The sequence below is a fragment of the Mauremys reevesii genome, linkage group 1 (genome assembly GCF_016161935.1).
Source record: "Mauremys reevesii isolate NIE-2019 linkage group 1, ASM1616193v1, whole genome shotgun sequence".
NCBI lineage: Eukaryota > Metazoa > Chordata > Testudines > Geoemydidae > Mauremys > Mauremys reevesii.
In genome coordinates this window covers 320927549-320950565 of record NC_052623.1, presented here as the reverse complement: position 1 = coordinate 320950565, position 23017 = coordinate 320927549, and the positions used below count along the sequence as shown (strand labels likewise).

General features: G+C 44.1%; 1 protein-coding gene across 1 annotated transcript in view; it reads left to right on the top strand.

Moving 5' to 3' along the window:
- GRM8 (glutamate metabotropic receptor 8) overlaps positions 1–23017 on the top strand; it is a 485373-nt gene that overhangs the window by 395010 nt on the left and 67346 nt on the right. Inside the window, exon 8 of the mRNA XM_039513552.1 lies at positions 95–231. Coding sequence (XP_039369486.1) covers positions 95–231 — 137 coding nt within the window. The remainder of the gene's footprint in view (positions 1–94; positions 232–23017) is intronic.

The following is a 23017-nucleotide window of genomic DNA, read 5'->3' as shown; positions in this document are numbered from 1 at the left end:
AGAACATCTTAAAGAAAAAAAAATAGAAGCTAAAATAGATTTATGAGTGTTTTTGGAGGAACTTTATTTCAATTGTTGTTCAACATTTTTGTAGGGAGTGCTGGAACACCTGTTATTTTCAATGAAAATGGAGATGCACCTGGGCGCTATGATATATTTCAGTATCAAATGACCAACAAAAGTGCAGAATACAAAGTAATTGGTCACTGGACAAATCAACTTCATCTAACCGTAAGTAGCAGGTTGATTACATAGTTGTCATTAATGAGAAGTTAGAGCATTTGAGCTTTTGTTTAAAAAACATATATTATTTTTTATAATTGGCAGCAGCAAGAAAATTTCCATTTTTCTCCTAAGCAAGGGAGCTAAAACAATATCTTATATTTTAGCACAGATTTTCCCCCTGTGTTCTCTGTTCCTTTAAACTGTATTTTAGAATCTTCTCTATAGCCAGTTAGGGGTAATGGAAGTTTCTTCTTCATAAGTAGGCTATTTCACAAAATGATTGGATGTACACCACTCATGTCCTCAATGTAAATAGGTGCAAGATCCTTGAAGTCAAAGGGCAGATTTGTCAAACAATCACTCCTGACTTCAGATCTCCCACATGAAAGTGAAATACAGCGCTACTGTGCTGCCAGACTGAAAAAATGTTAATTGCTGAACATAAAAAAGGGAGAGACTGGAATGAAGTTATGGCTATATGTTTATATTGTGAATTTGGATTACACTTCAACAACAACAACAATAAATAGCCCAGATTCATGCATTAAGGTGCCATAAAATGAAAATATACATTTCTACTGTAGTAGCTGTTGTACATAGTGTTCATTTGGGCTGTGGGAACATTTCACATCCAAACCTGAAAGTGAGCAATTTTACCAGATCCTAGGTTTTAGTATGAATCCAAACCACTGTTCAGGCTTTAGGAAACATCAAAGAAGACTTGAGCTGACTGAGGATCCTCCTTCCCCTTCACAGAATGCTGTTCTAATGATATCCACCCTCCCAATAGATACCAAATCCCGTCATATCCTTCATGCACCCTGCTTAATCCAGGCAGTTCCAAGCCCATCCCTACCTGGTGGTCTCTGCTGGAAAACAAAAGGCCACCAGTCTTTTCCACACTCCATCAGATCTTCAGGAAATAGCTGGTTGGCTGACCTGCTCCTCATCTAGCACGTTTTTTTAAGTGGGAATCTAAGTCTAATCCATAAAATGCAGGTGAATTGACAGCCAATCCTGTCCCTTCATTCACCATCGGATCCACTGTTCTTCAGATCCACTGCTGCCACGCTGAAGACACTTTACCTCACTCTGGAGTATATTTTCAGCAGAAAACACAATATCAAATGGGGAATCCCTACAACAAAGGGTAGGGCCAGCTATGCACACTCCAAAGATGCAGATAGCCCCCACCTAAAGGGGAGAGGCCGCTGGCTGTGGAACACCACCTTTCCTTCAGAAAATAGCACAATGTAAGAAGCAGGGGGAATTATGGTCCTAGGAGGAGAGTGCTGAAATTCACCAGTTTCAGTGCAAACCAAGCAAAACTTACAGGGTTTGGTGTGAGGTTGGTTTGGAGTCTCTGCAGTGCTTAATTTGTGCCAGGGCTAGTCAGGGCTGAGCCCCAGCACTTCTAGGCTTGACCATTCATAGCCGCAACACCTCTGGGTTTGCTGCATCAGTTATGAATGTAAAAAAATTGCTTGAGCTCCAGCAACTCTTTCATTACAAATTAAGCACTGCGTCTCTGCAAACCTGAAACACAAAATGCACTTCAGGAAGAGTGAAGCTTGATGACTGGATCCACCCATTGGTGTTTCCTCATATCATGCAAACCTCAAAGAGCTGGTTTCTCATGGCTCTGGTTTTCAGGATAACAGGCACATAATAAGTAATAACAAAAACAAAGCTATAAGTATTTACAAATTATTGTTCCTTTGAGACTACTTTGCAGTAATTATCAGAGTGCTACCAACAGTGGTGCATATAATAGCTTCCCCTTTTCAGCCACTGCTCTGATAAATCACCTTACCATATCTACCATTTAGTTTCTCTTGCTGCTTGGCCAGATGCCATCAGTTCATTTTTGGGGCCCAAATGGAAGCCTACAAATATGCAGCCTTTGATAACAGGTTATGTGCCTGTGTTATTTCCTTCCGCTAGTCTTCTATGAAAGGGAGAATGCCTCTTTGTATCAGTCTGCTGAGTAGTGTAAGAGAAATAGGAGAGGTGAAAGAGACGTGCTCAACAGCATAAGGAGAAATGTACTAGCCAGTTCCTGAAAACATGAGAACAAGAACTTGAAACTAAATTTATATTTAAAAATTATACTTTTCATAATTATTTGCACTTTGTTCTGTTTGATTTAGTTGTAACTGCATTCATGTTTTCTTCAAAAAGATGACTAAAGCTGCTGTTCAGTCTTTAGTTTTTCAGTCCTGTTGTTGCTGGTTATTTGTTCTTTTCTATATAGCGTCTGTATGTCATATGGTAATTATGATGGTGTGTGAAATAAGGCTAGGCTGGCAAGTACCAGGGACTACTGAAAACACTGCTACGACTGAGTTATACAAGCACACCTGTGTCTGCCACAATCTTGTCCTCCCATCTCTTTTTCTCCTCCTTCATATCCTATTTGATTTCTTATTCACCTGCCATATATTGTCTAAATTTTAGATTATAAACTCTCTGGGGCAGGGACTGCTTCTGTGTAATCGTGTTTGCAAAGTGGCTAGTGCAATGGGTCTTAATCCCTGTTTGGGTCCTTACTCACTCGCACAATAGAAATAAATTAATTATCAATAATGATGATGATAGATTTTGTTTAGGTTCTATTTCTGTACTCACCAAGCTTAGTTCATGTGTGGGTGTTATTTTATCTACTGATTACCTATTGTAACAAAATAATATATTTCTTTCACTAGATAACGTTTATTGGGCACCAAGTAACCTTTACTGCTAATTACCAGCAGTATTAATCATCACACCGCAAACCATATTATGGTCTTTGATCCCCAGTGGAATTTCTATTGATGGCAGTGGGTGTATCAAGGACAATATACTGGTGTAAGATAACAGACCAACTTTTTACATTACTGACCTACAAAGGACAGGCCTTTTTATTTCAATATCTTTCTCACCCTCCAGAGTGGATACCTTCCTTTTAATGAAGCTACATTACATACCCCAACGTCTGCGATTTTTAATTAATATTAACCAAATATCATCTATAATACCTAACTTTTTTCATCAGTAGATTTTTAAGTGCTTTACAAAGGAGCTCAGTACAGTATCAGCATTTCATTTTACAGAGGGGATACTGCCCAAGGGAACACAGCAGGCCAGAAACTAGAATTCAGGTCCCTGCTGTGCCACTCTAACGTTTGATGCATGATGCTACACTTCTGTTCATATGGTCTGTTCCAGCTTCTGCCGACATCTTCATTTCAAACTGCTTTGTAAGCTAATACACTTTTCTTATAAATCTACTTTATTCAGTGTTAGGTTCTATGGAGGCAAAGGCCCTTCCAAGGTGCTCTGCAAGAACGAGGCCGACACACACACTGTAAGTTATTGGCTTTAATGAAGGTAAAGTGACACACCCGCAACGGGGACTCCAAGCGTTGCTGTCACAGAGGCGGGGAACCCAGCGCCCCGGAGCTCGGCCTGGTACGGAGTCCAAAAGCAAGCACAAATCATGCTCATATTTATATAAACAGCAGCAAAGCAGCTCATGCATAATGCAATAGGGGCTTTCCACCCTCGGTGCCGCCCCCTTTGGCCAATGGTGTAGGGGCTTTTCACACAGTGGTTCCAACCGGTTATAGCCGGTTGGAACTAGCATGCCGTGCCCTACAATAACCGGGCACTGAGAAAGCGGAACTGCCTAAGATAGGCCGTAACAAAATCTTCCATGATTCCCTGTCCTCCTACATTCAGTAAATGCCATACTTCAGTGAACTATATTTTTTGAGCAGGATAGTGAAACTTCATAAAAGTTTTGTGTATATTCTAAGGGCTTTCTCTGTGAGCAATCAATGGCCACTATTAAGTTTAGCTAAGGATTAGTACATTTCTCTGTTGCGGCGTATTGAACTAGAAATTTTTTCCGGATTGTCCAGGATATTTTTTCTATCAGATTTTGGCTGCTAGTCCCTTCTGTTACACGGGCTATAGTGCATCAGACTACCCTCCTGACTCTAAGCTGGACCTTCAGGATTTGTGTGCTGGGGACTTTGGTTCTTCAGAAGTTTTTTCACTGGCTCCTCCTCAGGGTCTTGTGGTCAACTTGTCCCTCTCTTTGTGTGATATTGGCTTTTCCTTTGGGCAGAAAATACTAACACTAGTATTTAGATAGAGTAGTTAGATAAAGACTCTGTATCTGAATCCCTAAAGGTTTGTTCGTCAGCGGACTTGGCTGGCTTCAAAGCTCCTTCTAGCTAGGATATGGGTTTCTTCCTTTAATCCTCAGTAATGTTAGTGCTTTCCTTCAGGCTGACTGACCTTTCAGATTCCCTCTGCAGCCGCTATAGCTTCCAGAATCAGGGTCTATGATTACTGCTCCAACAAGAATAAATACTTTAACCTGACAATGCTAATATGGAAGCAAAGCAGCTGGCAAACACAATATAGAAGTCAAAATGAAAAAAGCATAGTTAGCTCCTATACATACACTTTAACACAAGAACAGAATTTTGTTTGGCTTAGAAACATCAGACACTTGACCTCTACCAGACCAATCTGAATGCAGATGCTTAATCAGATGCTTTCAAATGAATATCACAAACCCAAAGAGCCTGATTCTCATTCACAATAAGGCCATGTTTTACCACTCTGGCAGTGTACATTGGCACCCACTTTAAAATCCCTTTACACTCCCAGACTGCTGTAAAAGGGGCCTCAGTGTAAATAATAATCAGGCGCAAAATGTTTGATTTTTATATTATGGTGATAGAAATTTAGGGCTATTATAAAGTATGATCCTTGACAATAAGTTAAGTGCCTGCTTGTGATTTCCATTTCTTTATTACTAGTAGCAGGCAAGGTATTTCAGAGCAAACATTGAAAGAAATAATACTTGCCTCAGAAAGGTTCTCGTATTCATAACAAATAAGAAACACATAAAGGACGGAAGTTTTATTTCCACCAAAATATCATGTTTTATTCATTTAGCTACACTACTCTGCATGCCAGGTCACATGTAGTACTTCCCAACAAATGTGTGGGTTTAGCAAATTTGAGCCCTCAGCCATGTAATCTCCACAGGAGGAAAGCTGTTAAAAACAAGCTAGCAGTCCTTGGCATTTATGAATTGGCAAATGTACTTCCTTTTATGATTAATAATGAATCCCCTTTTAGAACTTGAGTCACTTAGCAGTACATGTTGTAACATGAGTGCTAGCTAGAAATGCTTACTGACAACTTCTCTCAACTGCAGTAACTGGACAAACTCCTGAGCCAGGAAGATCAGATCCAAATCTGAACTTCTCCCAAGTTGGTCATGTTGAGCTCTGGGGCTTTGGTTTGACCCAGAATTTAGAACAGCTAATATCTGGGGCTTGGCTGGAATTATCACCGTCTTTGAGAAGCAAGACAATAAGACATCTAAACACAATAAAAATTTTCAGTGAGACACGGAGATTTATGAAACACTGTACTTAACATTAGATTTCTTTCCTCCTACACTGAATAGAAGTTGGGGAAGAAAAAAAAAGCATCACAGATTTGCAAGATTGTTTTAACAGTAAGAAGAAGCCTGGTCACTCAGATTAATAGAGACTATACAAGAATGTTAAGTGACTTGTTTATGGCTTTTATTCTGTGGTGGCATCTTCATTTGCAGTGCTTTTAAGCTAAGAAAGGGTTCAATTAAACCTTTGTGGATATGAAGATCTAGCAGAGATGGTCATAATCATAAGAAGACAGTTCTGGCCTTAAGCACAAGCTTTGGTGAACTGGTGAAGACTGGACCCTACAGAGCAGACGGAACATACCTTTTGGCAGCAGTGTCACAAGAAGAGGTGTGTCAGTGCTCAGTCTCTGTCCAGTGGCTAGAGGCCTCACAAATTATAAACCTAACCCTGTAGGAGAGAATCAGAATTGAGATCCCTCAATTTTGATGAGTTGGAATTAAAACGATACTGACTTCCTGTCTACCTAACAGCAGAAAAGCAAATGATATAAGAAGTGCATGATGTTTTCTCTACCGGTAGTAAACAAGAGTCAGGGCTTGCCCTAGGCCATTAAATGTCATTAAAGGACCCAAAGAATCTATTTTCTTCTGATAACTAATATAAATTTGATTTTATAAAAAACCTGTTGAATCCAAACTCAAAGAATAACAGTGGAAAACTTTAAAAAAACAAAACAAGAACTCCTAGTAGGAGCACCTAATAGAAGATAAAAAAAAGTTGGACCACTCCTCATCATCCTAATATATTTTACTATATGGTGACCAGGGTGGTTGATGGATGCGCTTTTGCATGTAAATGATCTCATAGCAGTACAGTTCAGCCTTGCTTTCCAACAATGCAAATGATCAAGACATTGATCAGGTTATCTTACAAATAATACTGAATGGATGGACAAAAGTGGATTTTTCTCTACTATTCCTGAAAAAGTTCCAGTGACTTTCTCTGTAGTATATGGTAGCTCAAAGCCAGGCAGGAAAAGACCATTAGATAATGTTGGGGAGAGTTGCTAGGCTCCACTAAAATAGACCTAGGTGTTCAATAGAATTGACAGATGAGTATGACTCATGTTCTCCTTCACTAATAGAGTCTGAATACATCAGGGAGCCTCTTTGCAGGAAGTGCAGATGCCAGACTTAACAGCCCAATCGATAACAGCAGACAATGAATGCAGTCTGTGGGCTAGTCTGTGAAATAGGCAGGTTGGGCCAAAAAGGGATTATTCTGTGAGTGCCTAATTAGGAAAAAGGGGAGAAATGGAACATTTGTAGCATTGGGAGATTGCACATCCCAATGTTCTTAAACATTTTACCTTTGAAGAAAAAAGCAAAATGAATACAGATGTAGAAAAGACATCAGTTGGTATGGAGAAGTACTTCTATTAGATTGGGAAGCATATGGTACATTATTGAACACCTGAACAGACCTTTGATTCAGGGTTCAAAGAATTGAAAGATACATAAAAAGAACATCATATCTTCTCTTCTAAAGCTTACTGTATGGCCGAATTAACAGTCTTTTCCCCCCCACAATGAAATAGAAGTCAGGGCTTCCATGAAATGCTATGTACAGGGGAAACAAAGTGACATGCAGAGGAAATGCTGAACTTGGATAACCATTTGTTCGTCATTAGAAAGATGCCAGATGCCAATAAAACTGCCTCTGCTCAAGAGCTGAGACAAATAGAGATTTTTCTCACCTTGTCTGGGTCAGTGAAAGTCAGGTTTCTCCAATGAAGTATGAGGTTGCTTACACAGTACAACATTGGGAAGTGTGATGAAAAACTTGACTATGAATTTGTCACAAGCCTCTTGCTTCAGCAGTAAGTATTCTGTCATTTTTGTGATCCTTACATACAGGAATGATTATACTTTGAAAGAACTATGCTTTAATAGCCATAGCATGAGGGATTGCAGATTATTTTTGTGTACTTCTGATCATTTCAAGAAATATAAAGAGCCCCTATGACATATGATAAATTAAATCATCATGTTCAGTTTTAAAATAAGTATTTCCTCTTTCACATTCAAGGCCACTGTGCAGTGATAGAGCAACTAAGAGGCATTAAGTGTTGGGGAAGTTGCTCTATGGAACTTGTCAATGTTATTATATTTGACACAGAGAAACATCTTAACAGGTGGAACATAGGGGCTCTTTATATTTCTTGAAATGATCAGAAGTACACAAAAATAATCTGCAATCCCTCATGCTATGGCTATGAATAATGGAGCAGCTGATACAGGACTTGATTAATAAGAGCTAAAGAAGGATAATATAATTAATACAAATCAACCTGGGTTTATGGAAAATAGATCCATTCAAACTAACTTGGATTTTTTTATGAGATTACAAATTTGGTTGATAAAAGGTAATAGTGTTGTCATAATATACTTAGACTTTTGTAATGCATTTGGCTGGTACCGCACAATATTTCCATAAATAAACTAGAACAATATAAAATTAACATGGAATACATTAAATAGACTAAAAACTGTCTAACTGATAGGTCTCAAAATGGACTGTGATTGAGGAATCATCATCAATCTCTCAGGGACTGGTTCTTGAGTCTAGACCATTTACCATTTTTTCTATGACCTGGACGAAAACAAAATCATCACTGATAAAGTTTGCAGATGACACAAAAACTGGGGGAGTGATAAGTAATGAAGAAGACAGGTCACTTATTCAGAGCAATCTGGATCGCTCGGTAAACTGGGTGCAAGCAAACATGCACGTTAATTTGGCTAATTGTAAGTGCATACGTTTTATCATTAAATTTGCATATCTAGGAATAAAGAACATACTTACAGGATGGACAACTCTATCCTGGGAAGCAGTGACTCTGAAAAAGATTTGAGGGTCATGGTGGATAATCAGCTGAACATGAGCTCCCAATGTAACATGGTGGCCAAAAGAATTAATGTGATCCTGGAATGCATAAATAGGGGAATCTTGAGTCGGAGGTGAGAGATTATTTTACTGCTGTATTTGGCTCTAGTGTGACTGCTGCTGGATTCTGTGTCCAGTTGTTGTGCCCACAATTCCAGAAGGATGTTGATAAACTGGAAGGGGTTCAGAGAAGAGCCAAGTGAATGATTAAAGGATTGGAAAACATGCCTTATAGTGATAAATTAAAAGGGTTCAATCTATTTAACTTTACCAAGAGAGGTTTAAGGGATGATGTGGTAGGGGCCTTCGGTGACCGGGTGGCCTAGTGACTATACCATTGGTCAGAAGGGCTAGAGGGGAACCCGGACCCTCCCCAGGGCCCTGTGTAGTTCAACCCCTTAACAGGGGAGATGGGTCTGCCTCTTGGCCGGGGTGGGGGCAGGGGCGGCTCTAGGAATTGCCGCCCCAAGCACGGCAGGCAGGCTGCCTTCGGTGGCTTGCCTGTGGGAGGTCCCCGGTCCCGTGAATTTGGCGGCAGCCTCTGGGAGGTCTGCTGAAGCCGCGGGACCAGCGGACCCTCTGCAGGCAAGCCGCCGAAGGCAGCCTGCCTGCCACCCTCGCGGTGACCGGCAGAGCACCCCACGCGGCTTGCCGCCCCAAGCACACGCTTGGCGTGCTGGTGCCTGGAGCTGCCCCTGGCGGGGGTGTTCAAGACCTGTTTCCCTGGGCTACATCCAATTAAAGTATTTTTAACCTGGAGCATGGCCACGCTAATTCAATTACCTTGCAGTTGGGGCTTAGCTGCAGGCTCCCCTTGGCAGGGGAAGGCTTACTTGCCTCCAGTGGCTGTGTCCACTGATCCGTCCACTTGCCTCCAGTGGCTTACTTGCCTCCACTGATCTGTCCCTTCAGGCAGGCAAACAGAGAGCTCCTGCCTCCTCGCCAGTCAGTCCCCAACTGAGCCAGGCTCCCTTCTTGTCTCCCTGCTCCAGGCCTGGCAGCGGCTGCATGTATACCGGGGTGAGGCTAGCTGAGCGCACAGGTTTTCTTTAACCCCTGCTGTGCCAGGCGGCCATTCCTCTGCTCCTTCACAGATGATGTGATTACAGTCAATAAGTACCTACATGGGGAACAAATATTTAATAATGGGCTCTTCAGTCTAGCAGAGAAAGGTATAACACGACCCAATAGCTCGAAGCTGAAGCTGGATTAATTGAGATTGGAAATAAGGCATACATTTTTAATGGTGAGAGTAATTAAACATCTGAACAATTTACTAAGGATTGTGGGTGTATTCTTACCATTTTTAAATCAAGATTGGATGTTTTACTAAAAAGCTCTAGGAATTATTTTGGGACAGCTCTATGGCCTGTGTCATACAAGAAGGCAAACTAGATGTCACAATCAGGGCTTTTGAGCGGAGCCTGGAGCTGGAGCACGGACCAGTAGGTATTTCCCGGAGCTGGAGCGGAGCCGGAGCAGAGCAATTCAAAAATGTGATTGCTCCAAATCCCTGGAGCAATGGTCCCTTCTGGCCTTAGAATCTATGAATCTCTCCAGATTAGTACTTGAATGACAGTGAAGTTGAAGCTCAGTCTGGATATGAGGGAGGTGATGTTAGTGGTGTGGAGGAAGCATTTGGCAGGGATGTTACTGTAGGGAAGATTAATGCCTTCAATATTGAGGCTGTTTTCCATTCTTTCCCCAATGCATTCACTAACTTGCAGTGTGCCTTATGCCACTTCAGAGAATTTCAATAGTCAATTGTGCCTTTTAGATCTATTCCTTGCTAGATGCATAAGATCTCTACATTCAGACACAGAATTCACCATGGTAACCCATGCCATTATTACCTCCAGATTGGATTTTGCTCCTTCACATGGGACAATAGATGAAGCCCACTTAATTATTTCTCAAATTGAAATGTGTCCAAAACACACATGTCGATGCATTTCCCCTCATTTGTGGGTGGGATATAGGTACACAGGTTACCTCTTTAGGGGTAAAACCATGCCTACAATCTGGGGCCCTTCTCATTTACTTTGAGCCCTTCCTTTGCTTTCCCTGACAGTAGCACTTTCCCTCTGGCTAACTGGGATAAATCCAGCATCTCTACTTTTGATATCTCCAATGCTGTATAATCAGGTGGCTGGGAAATCTTGAGGAATGGTGTGATCATCAGCAATCCCCTCTTATTTTCCCCCTTGAAAACAAATATTTCAACCTCTGTGATATATCTGGTCTCTAGTGTCAGAGCCTGAACGCTTTTAACTGGGGGTCTCCAATGCGACATCAGAATGTATTACTTTTACTACTGTTTCTCTAGCCCATCTGTGTTGTTTAATTTTTATTGCAGCTCAAAATGTTTTATGCTTTGAGTCTTCTCTACCTTTTTGTTCATGTTTGTCTTTTATCCATAGCAAAAAGTTATTTCTTCTAGTAAATCTTCTTGACAGTATTTTCTCTAGCTTAAATTAGTTTCTCTTGCTTGTTTTTTGTGTTCCCACCTCACTAAGTCCCAATGTAAAATTTTCAACGTATGTATTGACTCTTCACTATAAGTGGCAATACAGACCTGAAAACAAGCTCTTCCTTTGCAGCTCGAAGTCTCAAAATACAAGCAAACATTTGTCTCACAGTTCTGAGCCAGTTCAGGCTTTCAGATGTTTGAATCCAGTTTGTTCACCCAGCCCTGGAATCATGTTTAAAAGGCTGATGTGATTTTCTTTTTTCTATGCAGAACTGACATATCAGGAGCTAATTACAGTAGGAAGATCTGACTTTTCACTAAAAAGAACTGGCATGTAGTTAAAAAAAGAAATATGACTTTTATTATAGTGACAGCTGATAGCACCTTAAAGTAATATCAATATATAAATCTTTGGATTTAGCATGGTGAAATGCTTCAAGTTGAAACATACTATATAAATAAACAGCTCGTTTCTCTCCTTTGACTCCCTCCCCTCTACCTCCTCCAAAAAAAAAAGTGCAAAAAAGAAAGATGGTGTAGTAGCTGGTTAGTTCAAGTGGTAGTGAAAGTTAAGTATGAAGTTTGAAGTGGTTTCCATTATATACAGGGTTTGGAGTTTGGTTCAGTGGCTCTCAGCACCACTATGCAAATTGTTCCAGCACCCGTGCCCAGAAGTATAATAGAAAAGATGCGTCCATTCTTGCAGTTACTCTCTATGATTCATTTGCGGTCATATATTTTCTTTGAGAATACTCCACGGGAAATGTGTTATGTACCAAGTTAAAGTCTCTTGAGAGCAACTTGAGTAGGATACTTCCGAGGCATAAAAACTTTAAGTAGAAGAGGGTAATTTTGTGTATTTCCCTTGAAAGTGAAGAACCTCTCTCCTACTGTAGGTGCTTTTATGGCAATTAAAATTTACAACTACAAAAATATAAATCATACACAAACACAGAAAAATGCATCCTGGAATGCCATAAAAATCCACAGTAATACTTATCTACAGCAATACCAGTAAATCCTTATCTGACATCCCACCAGACTACACTGCACCCTGCCCTTTCCCCATAAGCCTGAGGGGAAAAGATGATCCTTGCAGCCTCCCTTGGTGGTTTACAAATCTGGCTTCTGGCTTCTGGCAGGCCGAAGAAGGGAATGCATTCCAAAAGTGAGGCTCTGTCCCAGAAAATGACTTATTACCACCGCCTACTTTTTAAACCAAGAGGGTGTTAGTTCAAGTGCTTTTGTTGCTCACTTAGCTGTTTCTCTCTCACAAGAGGAGAGAAGCAGGCTCTTATGTAATGAGGTCCCAAGCCATTCAGTTTAAAACCAACAATTTCTACCTGGGAGCTAATAGGCAGACAGTGCAGATTGTGGTGCAGTGATATGATGTGCTCCCCGTGTAAAATGCCCATGATGTGTTCCACTTTATAATGTGCAGCTGCCATGAGTTTCATGGCTTAGGATTGCAGGACTGGGCCCTGGGAGTGAAATCCTACTCCACGGCAGTTAATAGCAAACTCAATTGACTTCAGTAGGGCCAGGATTCCACCGTAGGTGTTTAGGGGTGTGAGAGATGTACATCCACTGACTCACATTAATTCCTTTCTGTTCACCACATTTTCTTCCTCCACTCTAGTCTCCCTATTAACTCCAGCTTTCTTCTTTCATCAAAATCATTTCTTATTGTGAACATAAGATAAGCAGCACTTCAATATAGCTTTATTAATCCTAGTGGATACTGAGTGCCAGGGAAGTGGAGAGGATAAGAGTTTTTTTGATGAGAACAGAAGCTAATACACTGTGTACAATGTTTTTTGGTTTCTGGTGTTTATTTTTTGAGAAATCGTTGCTCATGTTTTAAGAGTTTAAATAATTGGTTTCTTTGAATTATAAAAGCTGCATGTCAATGCATTTCCAGTGAGCACAGAAAATTTATAATGCATGGTTCTTAGGGCTTGCCAGACTGCCACACACATAATTATCAAACCTGCAAATATTTGACATTTGCTGGGTTTCTGTGTCTATTTTATGAAGCCCCATTCTCATATGCTTGCTTCAGTGTGAAGTTATCAGATTAATCATAAGAACATAAGAATGGCCGTACTGGGTCAGACCAAAGGTCCATCTAGCCCAGTATCTGTCTACCAACAGTGGCCAATGCCAGGTGCCCCAGAGGGAGTGAACCCAACAGACAATGATCGAGTGATCTCTCTCCTGCCATCCATCTCCACCCTCTGACAAACAGAGGCTAGGGACACCCTTCCTTACCCATCCTGGCTAATAGCCATTAATGGACTTAACCTCCATGAATTTATCCAGTTCTCTTTTAAACGCTGTAATAGTCCTAGCCTTCACAGCTTCCTCAAGCAAGGAGTTCCACAAGTTGACTGTGCACTATGTGAAGAAGAACTTCCTTTTATTTGTTTTAAACCTGCTGCCCATTAATTTCATTTGATGGCCCCTAGTTCTTGTATTTTGGAAACAAGTAAATAACTTTTCCTTATTTACTTTCTCCACATTACTCATGATTTTATATACCTCTATCATATCCCCCCCTTATTCGTCTCTTTTCCAAGCTGAAAAGTCCTAGCCTCTTTAATCTCTCCTCATATGGGACCCATTCCAAACCCCTAATCATTTTAGTTGCCCTTCCCGGAACCTTTTCTAATGCCAGTATATCTTCCCTGCTTTCTTTTCTCCAGACTCTTCCTACCAGTTTATGCTGGAGCGTTGGGGAAATTACTTTAGATCACTAAAATCCAGTTTGAATACCAAGAAGCAGCAGAAAGCAAACTTCAAAGTAACCTCTCAAGAGATCAAAATATGAATAAAATAAAAAAGTAACATTCATCTGGGGTCCTCTGCTGGTGGTTCTCTATCTAGGCACCTCACCCCTTCCCCTTAATTTCTCTGGTGGTTACCCTCTCCTATTTGTTTACTCTCCTTAGTAGCTACCTACCCTTCTTTGCCTTCTTGGTAGCTGTTCTCATCTTTGGCAACACCAATCTTCCTGATGGCAGCTTTGACATCCTTTTCCCTTTCCCTGCTCACTCCTCCTTGTTCTCTCCTTTCTTCTCTATGCTATTACCACCTGATCCTAATATTTCTTTGCTCTTTCTACCACTTTGATCCACCTATGAACATTGGGGAAACTGAAACCAATCCACATCCCTATTAATCACAGGAGGAAGAGCAGGCACTGGTTATGGCACTATCAATGTAGGAGACCCAAGTTCAAGTCCTTCCTCCATCACAGACTTCCTTGGGCAAGTCACTTAGCCTCTCTGCCTCAATTCCCCATTTTTAGAATTGGTATAATAAAATCACCCTATTGTGTTGCAAGGATAAATATGTAAAATATTCTGGTCACCTCATCTCAAAAAAGATATATTAGAAATGATATATTGGAAAAGAGGACAGAGAAGGACAATAAAAATGATTAGATGTATGGAATATCTTCCATAGATAGAGAAATTAAATCATAGAATAGAATATCAGAGTTGGAAGGGACCTCAGGAGATCATCTAGTCCAACCCCCTGCTCAAAGCAGGACCAATCACCAGACAAATCAGAATTTTGCCCCAGATCCCTAAATGGCCCCCTCAAGGACTGAATTCATAACCCTGGGTTTAGCAGGCCAATGCTCAAACCACTGAGCTATTCCTTCCCCCAAGTCACCACCACACCCCTGGCACTGCTGTTACTGTGGTGGTACGGCAGTGATTTAAAGGGCCCGGGGCTCCTGGCCACTGCTACCGCTAGTGCACCAGCAGCTGGAGCCCCAGGCCCTTTAAATTGCTCCCAGAGCCCTAGGGTAGCAGCAGCGGCCAGGAGCCTGGGCCCTTTAAATCACCATTTGAGTCCTGGGCAGTGCAGGCCCAGCAGCGCTGAAGGGCTGGCTGGGGGAATCTGGCCCCGGCCCCGCCCCTTTCAGAGGCCCAGAGCTGCCCCTCTCACCACCTTGCTCAGGACTCTGGGCACCCTGCTTAGGTTACTTTCACCCCTGTTTATAGGGTGACCATAGTTCCAATTTTGGCCAAGACAGTTCGCTTTTTAAGCCCTGTACAAATTATGACTTTTTTTTTTTTTTTTTTGGTGTGTGTGCAAAACTGGGCATTTGTTCCATTTAGTCTTGCTCGGGGGCTCAGAAGAATGTTCAGGAAAGAGCAAACAGGACAAATGTCCAGTTTTGTCAAAAAAGTTGTGGCATCCGTGATGTCAGTTCCAGTGAGCAGCGACACCAGCCCCATGCAGCAGAACTCAGGCAAACGGCGATGCCAAGTGGCTTGGCTCAGGCAAGCAGCGACACCAGGTGGCTTAGGTCAGCCCCGTAGGGCAAAGCTTAGGCCAGCACCTGAACACTGACCTGTTCCTGTTTTCAGCTTAGGAAAATATGGTCAACCTAGACATCTATAAAATCGTGAACGGTATGAAGAGAGTAAGTAGGGAAGTATTATTTACCCCTTTCACATAACACAAGAACTAAGGGATCACCTGATGAAATTAACAGACAGCAGGTTCAAATAAACATAAGGAAGTACTTCACTCAGGACACAGAGAACCTATGGAACTCAATGCCACTGGATGTTGTGAAGGCCAAAAGTATAACTGGGTTAAAAAAAGAATTAAATAAGTTCATGGAGGATAGGTCCATCACCAACAATTAGCCAAGAGGGTCAAGGATGCAACTCCATGCCCTGGGTTTTCCTAAACTTCCAACTGCCAGAAGGTGGAACTAGACGACAGGGAATGAATCACACAAAATTGTCCTGTTCTGTTCATCCCCTTTGAAACATCTGGCACTGGCTACTGTCAGAAGACAGGGTACCAGGGTAGATGTAACATTGGTGTGGCCCAATATGGCCATTCTGATGAAGAGTAATGACTACTTTTTTCTGTAGTCCATTGTAACTTCTAGGGAAAAAAGTTATTTTTCACAGGTTATTTTCAACAAAATGAATTGCCTTTCACATGTTTTGCTGATTTCTAAGCAAGGGTTTCAAACACAATGGACATACAGTGTCTAGTGGAATGCACAAGAATATATTCATTGCACACTTGCAGTCAGTTATTTTGCTGTGGGAGGAATGAATATGGAGAATTTTTCATCCACACAAATGTAACTATAAAACAAACAAGCAGCAACAAAGGAAAAACAATTGGCAGAAGCATAAGATGAAGCAAAGCATATTATTTTTTCTAACTAATGGATCTATTGAAAAAATTGAGCCACACAAATACCAGCAACCAAAAACAATGTATCCCTTATATCCGCTAGTAACATGCCAAATAGCTGATGAATATATGTGTCAAATGAATACATTCAATTATCATTCTAATTCAATATCCCGTCAGCAGTCTCGATACCACAACTGTCCTTATCTACCCAAGCTGCTTTTGTGGTAATATTGGGAGAAATATTGGTTACACAAATTCATGTTTGTTGTTTTTACAATTTTTTTCTGTTTATAAGTTAAAAAAAGTTTGTGAAATTGGAGCATTTAAAATAATCAATTTTTATTTCAAAATTTCATGCACATTCTTTTTACTCTATTGGAATGTTTGAGAAAGATTGAAAATCATTTTGGTTCTGAAAATACATAAATAGGTTTGTAAAAAGTCAAGAGAGCATGGTGGTCTCCAGAGGCTTTGGGGTCTAATGTATTAAATACACGACCGTGAATCAAGTTGTCCAGAATTACTCTATCACTGTCAGGCTTTAATATTACTTTGTTCTGATACAGAACTTTACAGATATTTTTTTAGTCAATTGGTAGATGTTCTTATTTATATGGACACAGCAACAATAAGACAGAGACACCATAATATGGTTAAATGCAGAGGCCACAACTTTATTTAAAACTAATATCTAGCTGCAGTTGCCATCCCAAAGTACCCAGAAGGGTTGTTTCAATGCAAATGTCAGTGGGCACCAATGGCTTTGGTGGATTATAAACCCAAGAATTGGTTTTCAGGCCATGCTCCCTTGCAACCTTCAGATCTTCTCAGTGACCTTGATAGGAAGCCAGAGTCCTGACCTTTTCCCTTGCTCCACATCGAAGGTAGGAGAAATAATATAAGGGGAACCACAAGCTGAATAAGTCATAGCAGCACACCACCTCATCATATAATGCTATTCCCAGGACCAATGCTGAGGCAGCCCACTGGGTTGATTCAGGGCGGGACTGAAACAGGGAGCCCACAATGGCTACCATACCTAGACAGCAAACTGTAACAACCCCCTCACGCTTCACCAGCGCCACCAAATGGGAGCCAATCACCCATCCCCACCACCCAATGGAAGCAAGTAGTAAGCAGGACAGGCCCCAGAGCCTGGATCCAGATGCAGCATGTGACCTCCCCTCCCCAAACCATGCCCTGCAGCATAAGGGGCAGGATGTGAAAAGAAGTAACTCCACAGGTTGAAGGCAAAATGAAGGCAAATGGAGGTAAGGAAAGGAGAGGGGAACATCACCTTAGCTGTTCCCACTTGAGGCCTCTTGCCCTGCTCCAGCCTCAGAAGGTGACCACTGCTCCCAGCCCTGTGAAAGCACACCCAGGCTAGTGGGGTAAGAATTTCCATTTAACATATGGGAAAATTTAGGTTCAAAGAGGTTACATTATTTGTCCAAGATCACAAAGGAAGTCAGGGTCAAAACTAGTATCACACAACCCAGGCCTATTGACTCTCAGTCCGATACAAATTCCATTAGAACACATTATTGTCAGTTCTGTACCTCTCTCCCAAATAATGGGGATAATTCCTACTGACCTACCTACATGTAATAGGGGACATCTTAAATCTTATATATTTTCAGGATTTCACATATGGTGAATATCTTTGCCCCATCTTACATCTAGTGAAACTGAGAGGTAGTAAGGTCTGTCTACACTTTGAGCTGGAGGTGTAAATTCCAACTTAAGGTGACATACCCTTGCTAGTGCTGACTGACCTAGTGTGCTGAAAAATACAGTGGCAGAAGTGGGCAAGCCAGCCTGAGTACATGCCTAGTGCAGGTATGTCTCCTTGAGCTGGAATATACACCTGCAGCACAAAATGTAGATGTACTGTGGCAAAGCACCTGCTTCTCCTCAGCTGGCTCTACTGAGGAAGAGGACGGGGTGTTCGTCGTCTCCGACCATTTGTGAAAGCACCGCCCCCAGCCCTACTTCAGAGGCGTCCGTTTGTAGGATAAACTCCTTCCCCCAGTACAGGGTCTGTGCAGAGGGCCATCCTCAGATCTGCAAAAGCAGCCTCGGCTGCAGCAGACCATTTTACTATATCTGGGCCCCGAGCTTTGGTTAGGTCCGTTAATGGGCATGCCCTGGTGGCGAAGTGGGGAATGAACCGTCTATAGTACCCCACTAGTCCCAGGAATGCTCTGACCTGTTTTTTCTGGAGTGGTCGGGGCCACTTCTGTATAGCTTCTAACTTGTTGAGCTGGGGCTTCACCATGGGGATAGCTCAGTGGTTTGAGCATTGGCCTGCTAAACCCAGGGTTGTGAGTTCAATCCTTGAGGAGACCACTTAGGGATCTGGGGCAAAAAATTGGTCCTGCTAGTGAAGGCAGGGGGCTGGACTTGACCTTTCAAGGTCCCTTCCAGTTCTAGGAGATTGGTATATCTCCAATTATTACCTTTATTACCATGCCCCTCCCCACTATATACCCAAGGTACTTGGCCTCAGCTAACCCGATCAAACATTTGGAGGGATTTGTAGTCAGTCCTGCCTTCCTCAGGGTGTCCAGGACTGCTTCTACCTTGTTCATGTGGGTCTCCCAGTCGGGGCTATATATGATGACGTCATCGAGATAGGCAGTCGCGTACTTTCCATGGAGTCGTAACAGTTTGTCCATTAGCCGTTGGAAAGTAGCAGGGGCCCCATGGAACCCAAAGGGGAGAACAGTGTACTGATATAGTCCTTCTGGAGTTGCAAATGCCGTCTTCTCCTTGTCGGCCTTAGCCAGGGGGATCTGCCAATAGCCCTTAGTAAGGTCAAGGGTAGACATAAACCGTGCCTTTCCCAGTATGTCAATCAGTTCATCTGATGGTATAGGATATGCATCAAATTGAGACACCTCATTCAGCTTGCGGAAGTCATTGCAGAACCTCATACTGCTGTCCGGCTTAGGCACTAAAACCATAGGACTGGACCATTGACTATTGGATTCTTCGATGACTCCTAAGACCAGCATCTTCCTGACCTCTTTCCTAATGTCCTCTCTCTTGACCTCTGGGATCCGGTATGGCTTGACGTTCACCTTCACTCCAGACTCTGTGAAGATGTGATGGTGTACCTCAGTAGTCCTGCCTGGCTTTTCCGAGAACACATCCTGGTTGCGTTTGATCAGGCTGATCACTTCTGATCGTTGTTCTGGAGTCAACTCCAGGGATATTCCCACCTGGTCGGGCTGATTGCCTTTAGGGGATGGTGCCCCCAGCACAACCACCGGAGCTTCTCTATCCTGCCAAGGTTTCAGCAGATTTATATGGTAGATCTGCTCCAGCTTCCGGCGACTTGGCTGTCGGACCTTATAGTCAACTTCTCCTATAGCTTCTATTACCTCATATGGCCCCTGCCACCTGGCCAGGAGCTTGCTCTCCACTGTGGGTATGAGCACCATCACCCGGTCCCCTACCTGGAACTTCCGGGTCCTCGCTTGATGATTGTAGTACGTCCGTTGTGCCCCTTGGGCCTTCTCCATGTGTTCGCGCACAAGGGGGGGCAACTCGGGCTATTCGGTCTTTCATCTGCAGCACGTGTTCCACAGCGTTTCTCCCTGGGTTCGGCTGTTCTTCCCAGTCTTCTTTAGCCAGGTCCAGTATGCCCTTGGGGTGTCGACCATATAACAGCTCGAAGGGGGAGAATCCAGTGGAAGCCTGAGGAAGCTCCCGTATGGCAAACAGCACATAAGGCAGCAGGGCATCCCAGTCTTTCCCGTCATGACTAATCACTTTCCGTAACATGTTTTTCAATGTCCTATTAAAACGTTCAACGAGGCCATCGGTCTGGGGATGGTAGACCGATGTTCTAAGGGTCCGTATGTGGAGCATGGTACGTAAGTCCTTCATCAGTTTAGACACAAAGGGGGTCCCTTGGTCCATCAGGATCTCCTTAGGTATTCCAACTCTGGAAAAAATCTGGACTAATTCTTTGGCTATGGTCTTGGACATGGTATTCCGTAGGGGAATGGCCTCAGGGTATTTGGTGGCATAATCTAGTACTACCAGGATGTACTGATGGCCCCGGGCTGACTTCTCCAATGGCCCTACTATGTCCATAGCTATTCGCCCAAATGGAACCTCGATAATTGGCAGAGGTACCAGAGGGGCCTGTAAGTATGGTCGGGGCCCACGTATTTGGCATTCCGGACAGGAGGTACAATATCGCCGGATGGCCGCATAAATGCCCGGCCAAAAAAACCTCTGTAGAATCCGATCGAGGGTCTTAGCTACCCCTAGATGGACCTCAAACAGATGACTGTGGGCCAGATCCATTACAGCTCTCTGATGCTTCCGGGGGACCAAGAGTTGTTCTATGACTTGCTCTTGGACGTGGACTACTCTATATAGCAGATCCTTCTTAATCATATAATATGGCCCTGGGCCCTTAACTCTCTGCTCCACTGGGACCCCATTTACCTTGATGACTTCCTTATGAATATTGTGGTATATGGGATCATTGGCCTGATCCTGACCAAAACTCCCGCATGCGGTCCCTGTTTGTCCAAATTCGGGGGGTCTACCTTCGTCTCCCCCTCGGGGAAAGCCACTGGGGAACCAGGTCCAACTATAGGGTTGTTGGTGGCTGACCCAGTCCTGCTGTCAGCTGAGCCCCTTCTTTCCCCTGCCAGTGTAGACTTCAGGTACTGGGGCAGGATCCTCGTCCGCCTCCTTTTATCCACCCTCTGTTCCCTCCGAGTCTTCCTGGACTTCCCCGGCGGGGAGAACAAATTCTGGCTAAACTCATGGAAGGCGGGGGGAGGGTCACCTATCTGGGCCACACCTTGGGTCCCAGGGTCATTATTTTCTTCTACCTCGTCCTCAGGGAGTAGGCCATCAAACCCTGGGAAGTCTTGCCCGATAAGGACAGGGTAGGGGAGGTTCGGAACTACTCCCACCGTCAACTTAGTGGGGTTTCCAAGAACTTCTATGCTTACGGGGATGGTCGGATAATAGTTGACATCCCCATGCACACAGGATATTCCCGAGCATTTGGCCTGGGATAGTTGGCCCTGCCTGACCAGCTTCCCTGAGACTGATGTGATTGCACTTCCCGAGTCTATTAATGCTGTGGTCTCTATACCATTCATCTTAACGGGCCTAGTGTATCTATGAGGGATCATCGCAACCCTGACTAGACTTATTAGATCACATGGTCTCCCTATATCTCCCAGTTCACATTGCATAGGCTTTCCTAGATTTGGGCATTGGGCAGCAATATGCCCCAGTTCTCCACAGGCATAACATCGGTACCCCACTTGGGGCAGCCCCCTATTTTTCAGGCTGCTGGGATTTATCCCCCGAGTCTTTCTCCCCCAGTCCTCCATTCTCTCCGGGACTGCCGGCAACTCTTCCGCCTCCTTCCTCCCCTCTATTGTCCGGCCTGGTGGTAGGGCAAACCGGGGCCTCGGCGCAGAGACTGATCTCCGATTCTGGCGCCTTCCTTCCCCAGTGGCCCGAGAAAGTTCTTGGGCTGCTAAGTGTCTCTCTACGAGAGCAACTAGTTCATCATAAGAGGAGGGATAATTTTGGCAGACCCACCCTCGTATGTCTGGCGGCAACCCCCTCATGTACCTGTCCAATACCAGGATTTCCACTACCATCTCCGGCCCATAGGTCTCGGGGCAGAGCCACTTCTGGGTGAGGTGTATCAAGTCAAATAGCTGGGACCTTGGTGCTTTGTCGTCCCGGTACTTCCACTCATGGAAGCACTGGGCCCTTATGGCCGGCGTCACGCCTGTCCTCGCCAGGATTTCCGCCTTCAGCTGGGGGTACTCCATAGCTGCTTCAGTGGTCATGTCAAATTAGGCTTTCTGGGCCTCCCCACACAGGAATGGAGCCAGGAGGCCTGCCCACTGGTCTTGGGGCCAGGCCTCCCGCAATGCCGTCCTCTCAAATGCAAGGAGATATGCCTCTATATCGTCATCTGTTGTCATTTTCTGTAAATAGTTGCTTGCCCGTAGCAGCTGGGTCCCCTGGGCCCCGTGAGCCAGCGTGGCCAGGGCTTTCAACTGGTTCACTACTTCATTCAGGGTGGCTCGATCTTGGGCCACCTGGCTCATCAGCAGCTGGTTTGTCTCCTGTTGAACACGTACTGACTCTTGCTGGGCCGCCACCTGTACGCTGGTAGCCTCTTGTTGAGCCGCAGTGGCCAGTATCAACGCCTTCACTACATCCTCCATTTTTTTTGTGTGTGTGATTTTACCTTGCCCTGAGATCAGGGCCGGCTCCAGACCCCAGCGCGCCAAGCACGCACTTGGGGCGGCCTTTTGCCGGCAGGGCGGCAGGCGGGTCCGGCAGACCTTCCGCAGTCATGCCTGCGGGAGGTCCAATGGAGCCGCGGGACGACCGGACCTCCCGCAGGCATGACTGCGGCGGGTGCGCTGGTCCCGCGGCTCATGTGGACCTCCCACAGGCATGCCTGCGAAAGCTCCACCGTAGGTGCGGGACCAGCGGCACGTCTGTGGGAGGTCCCGCGGAGGCGCGGGACCGGCGCCCGGCCGCGCGAGCGGTGCGGCGCCCCGCCCCGCCCTGCTTGGGGCGGCGGAATTCGTAGAGCCGCCCCTGCCTGAGATGGCTCGCCACAGAGCCTCATTCACTATGACGTCCCACCCCTGACACCACATGTGGCAAAGTACCTGCTTCTCCTCAGCTGGCTCAGTCCCTTTTTGCCTCGGAGATACAGGCTTGGGCAAAGCAAAGTCCTTCCAGGTCGCGTAGGGTCTGGCTGATCCTT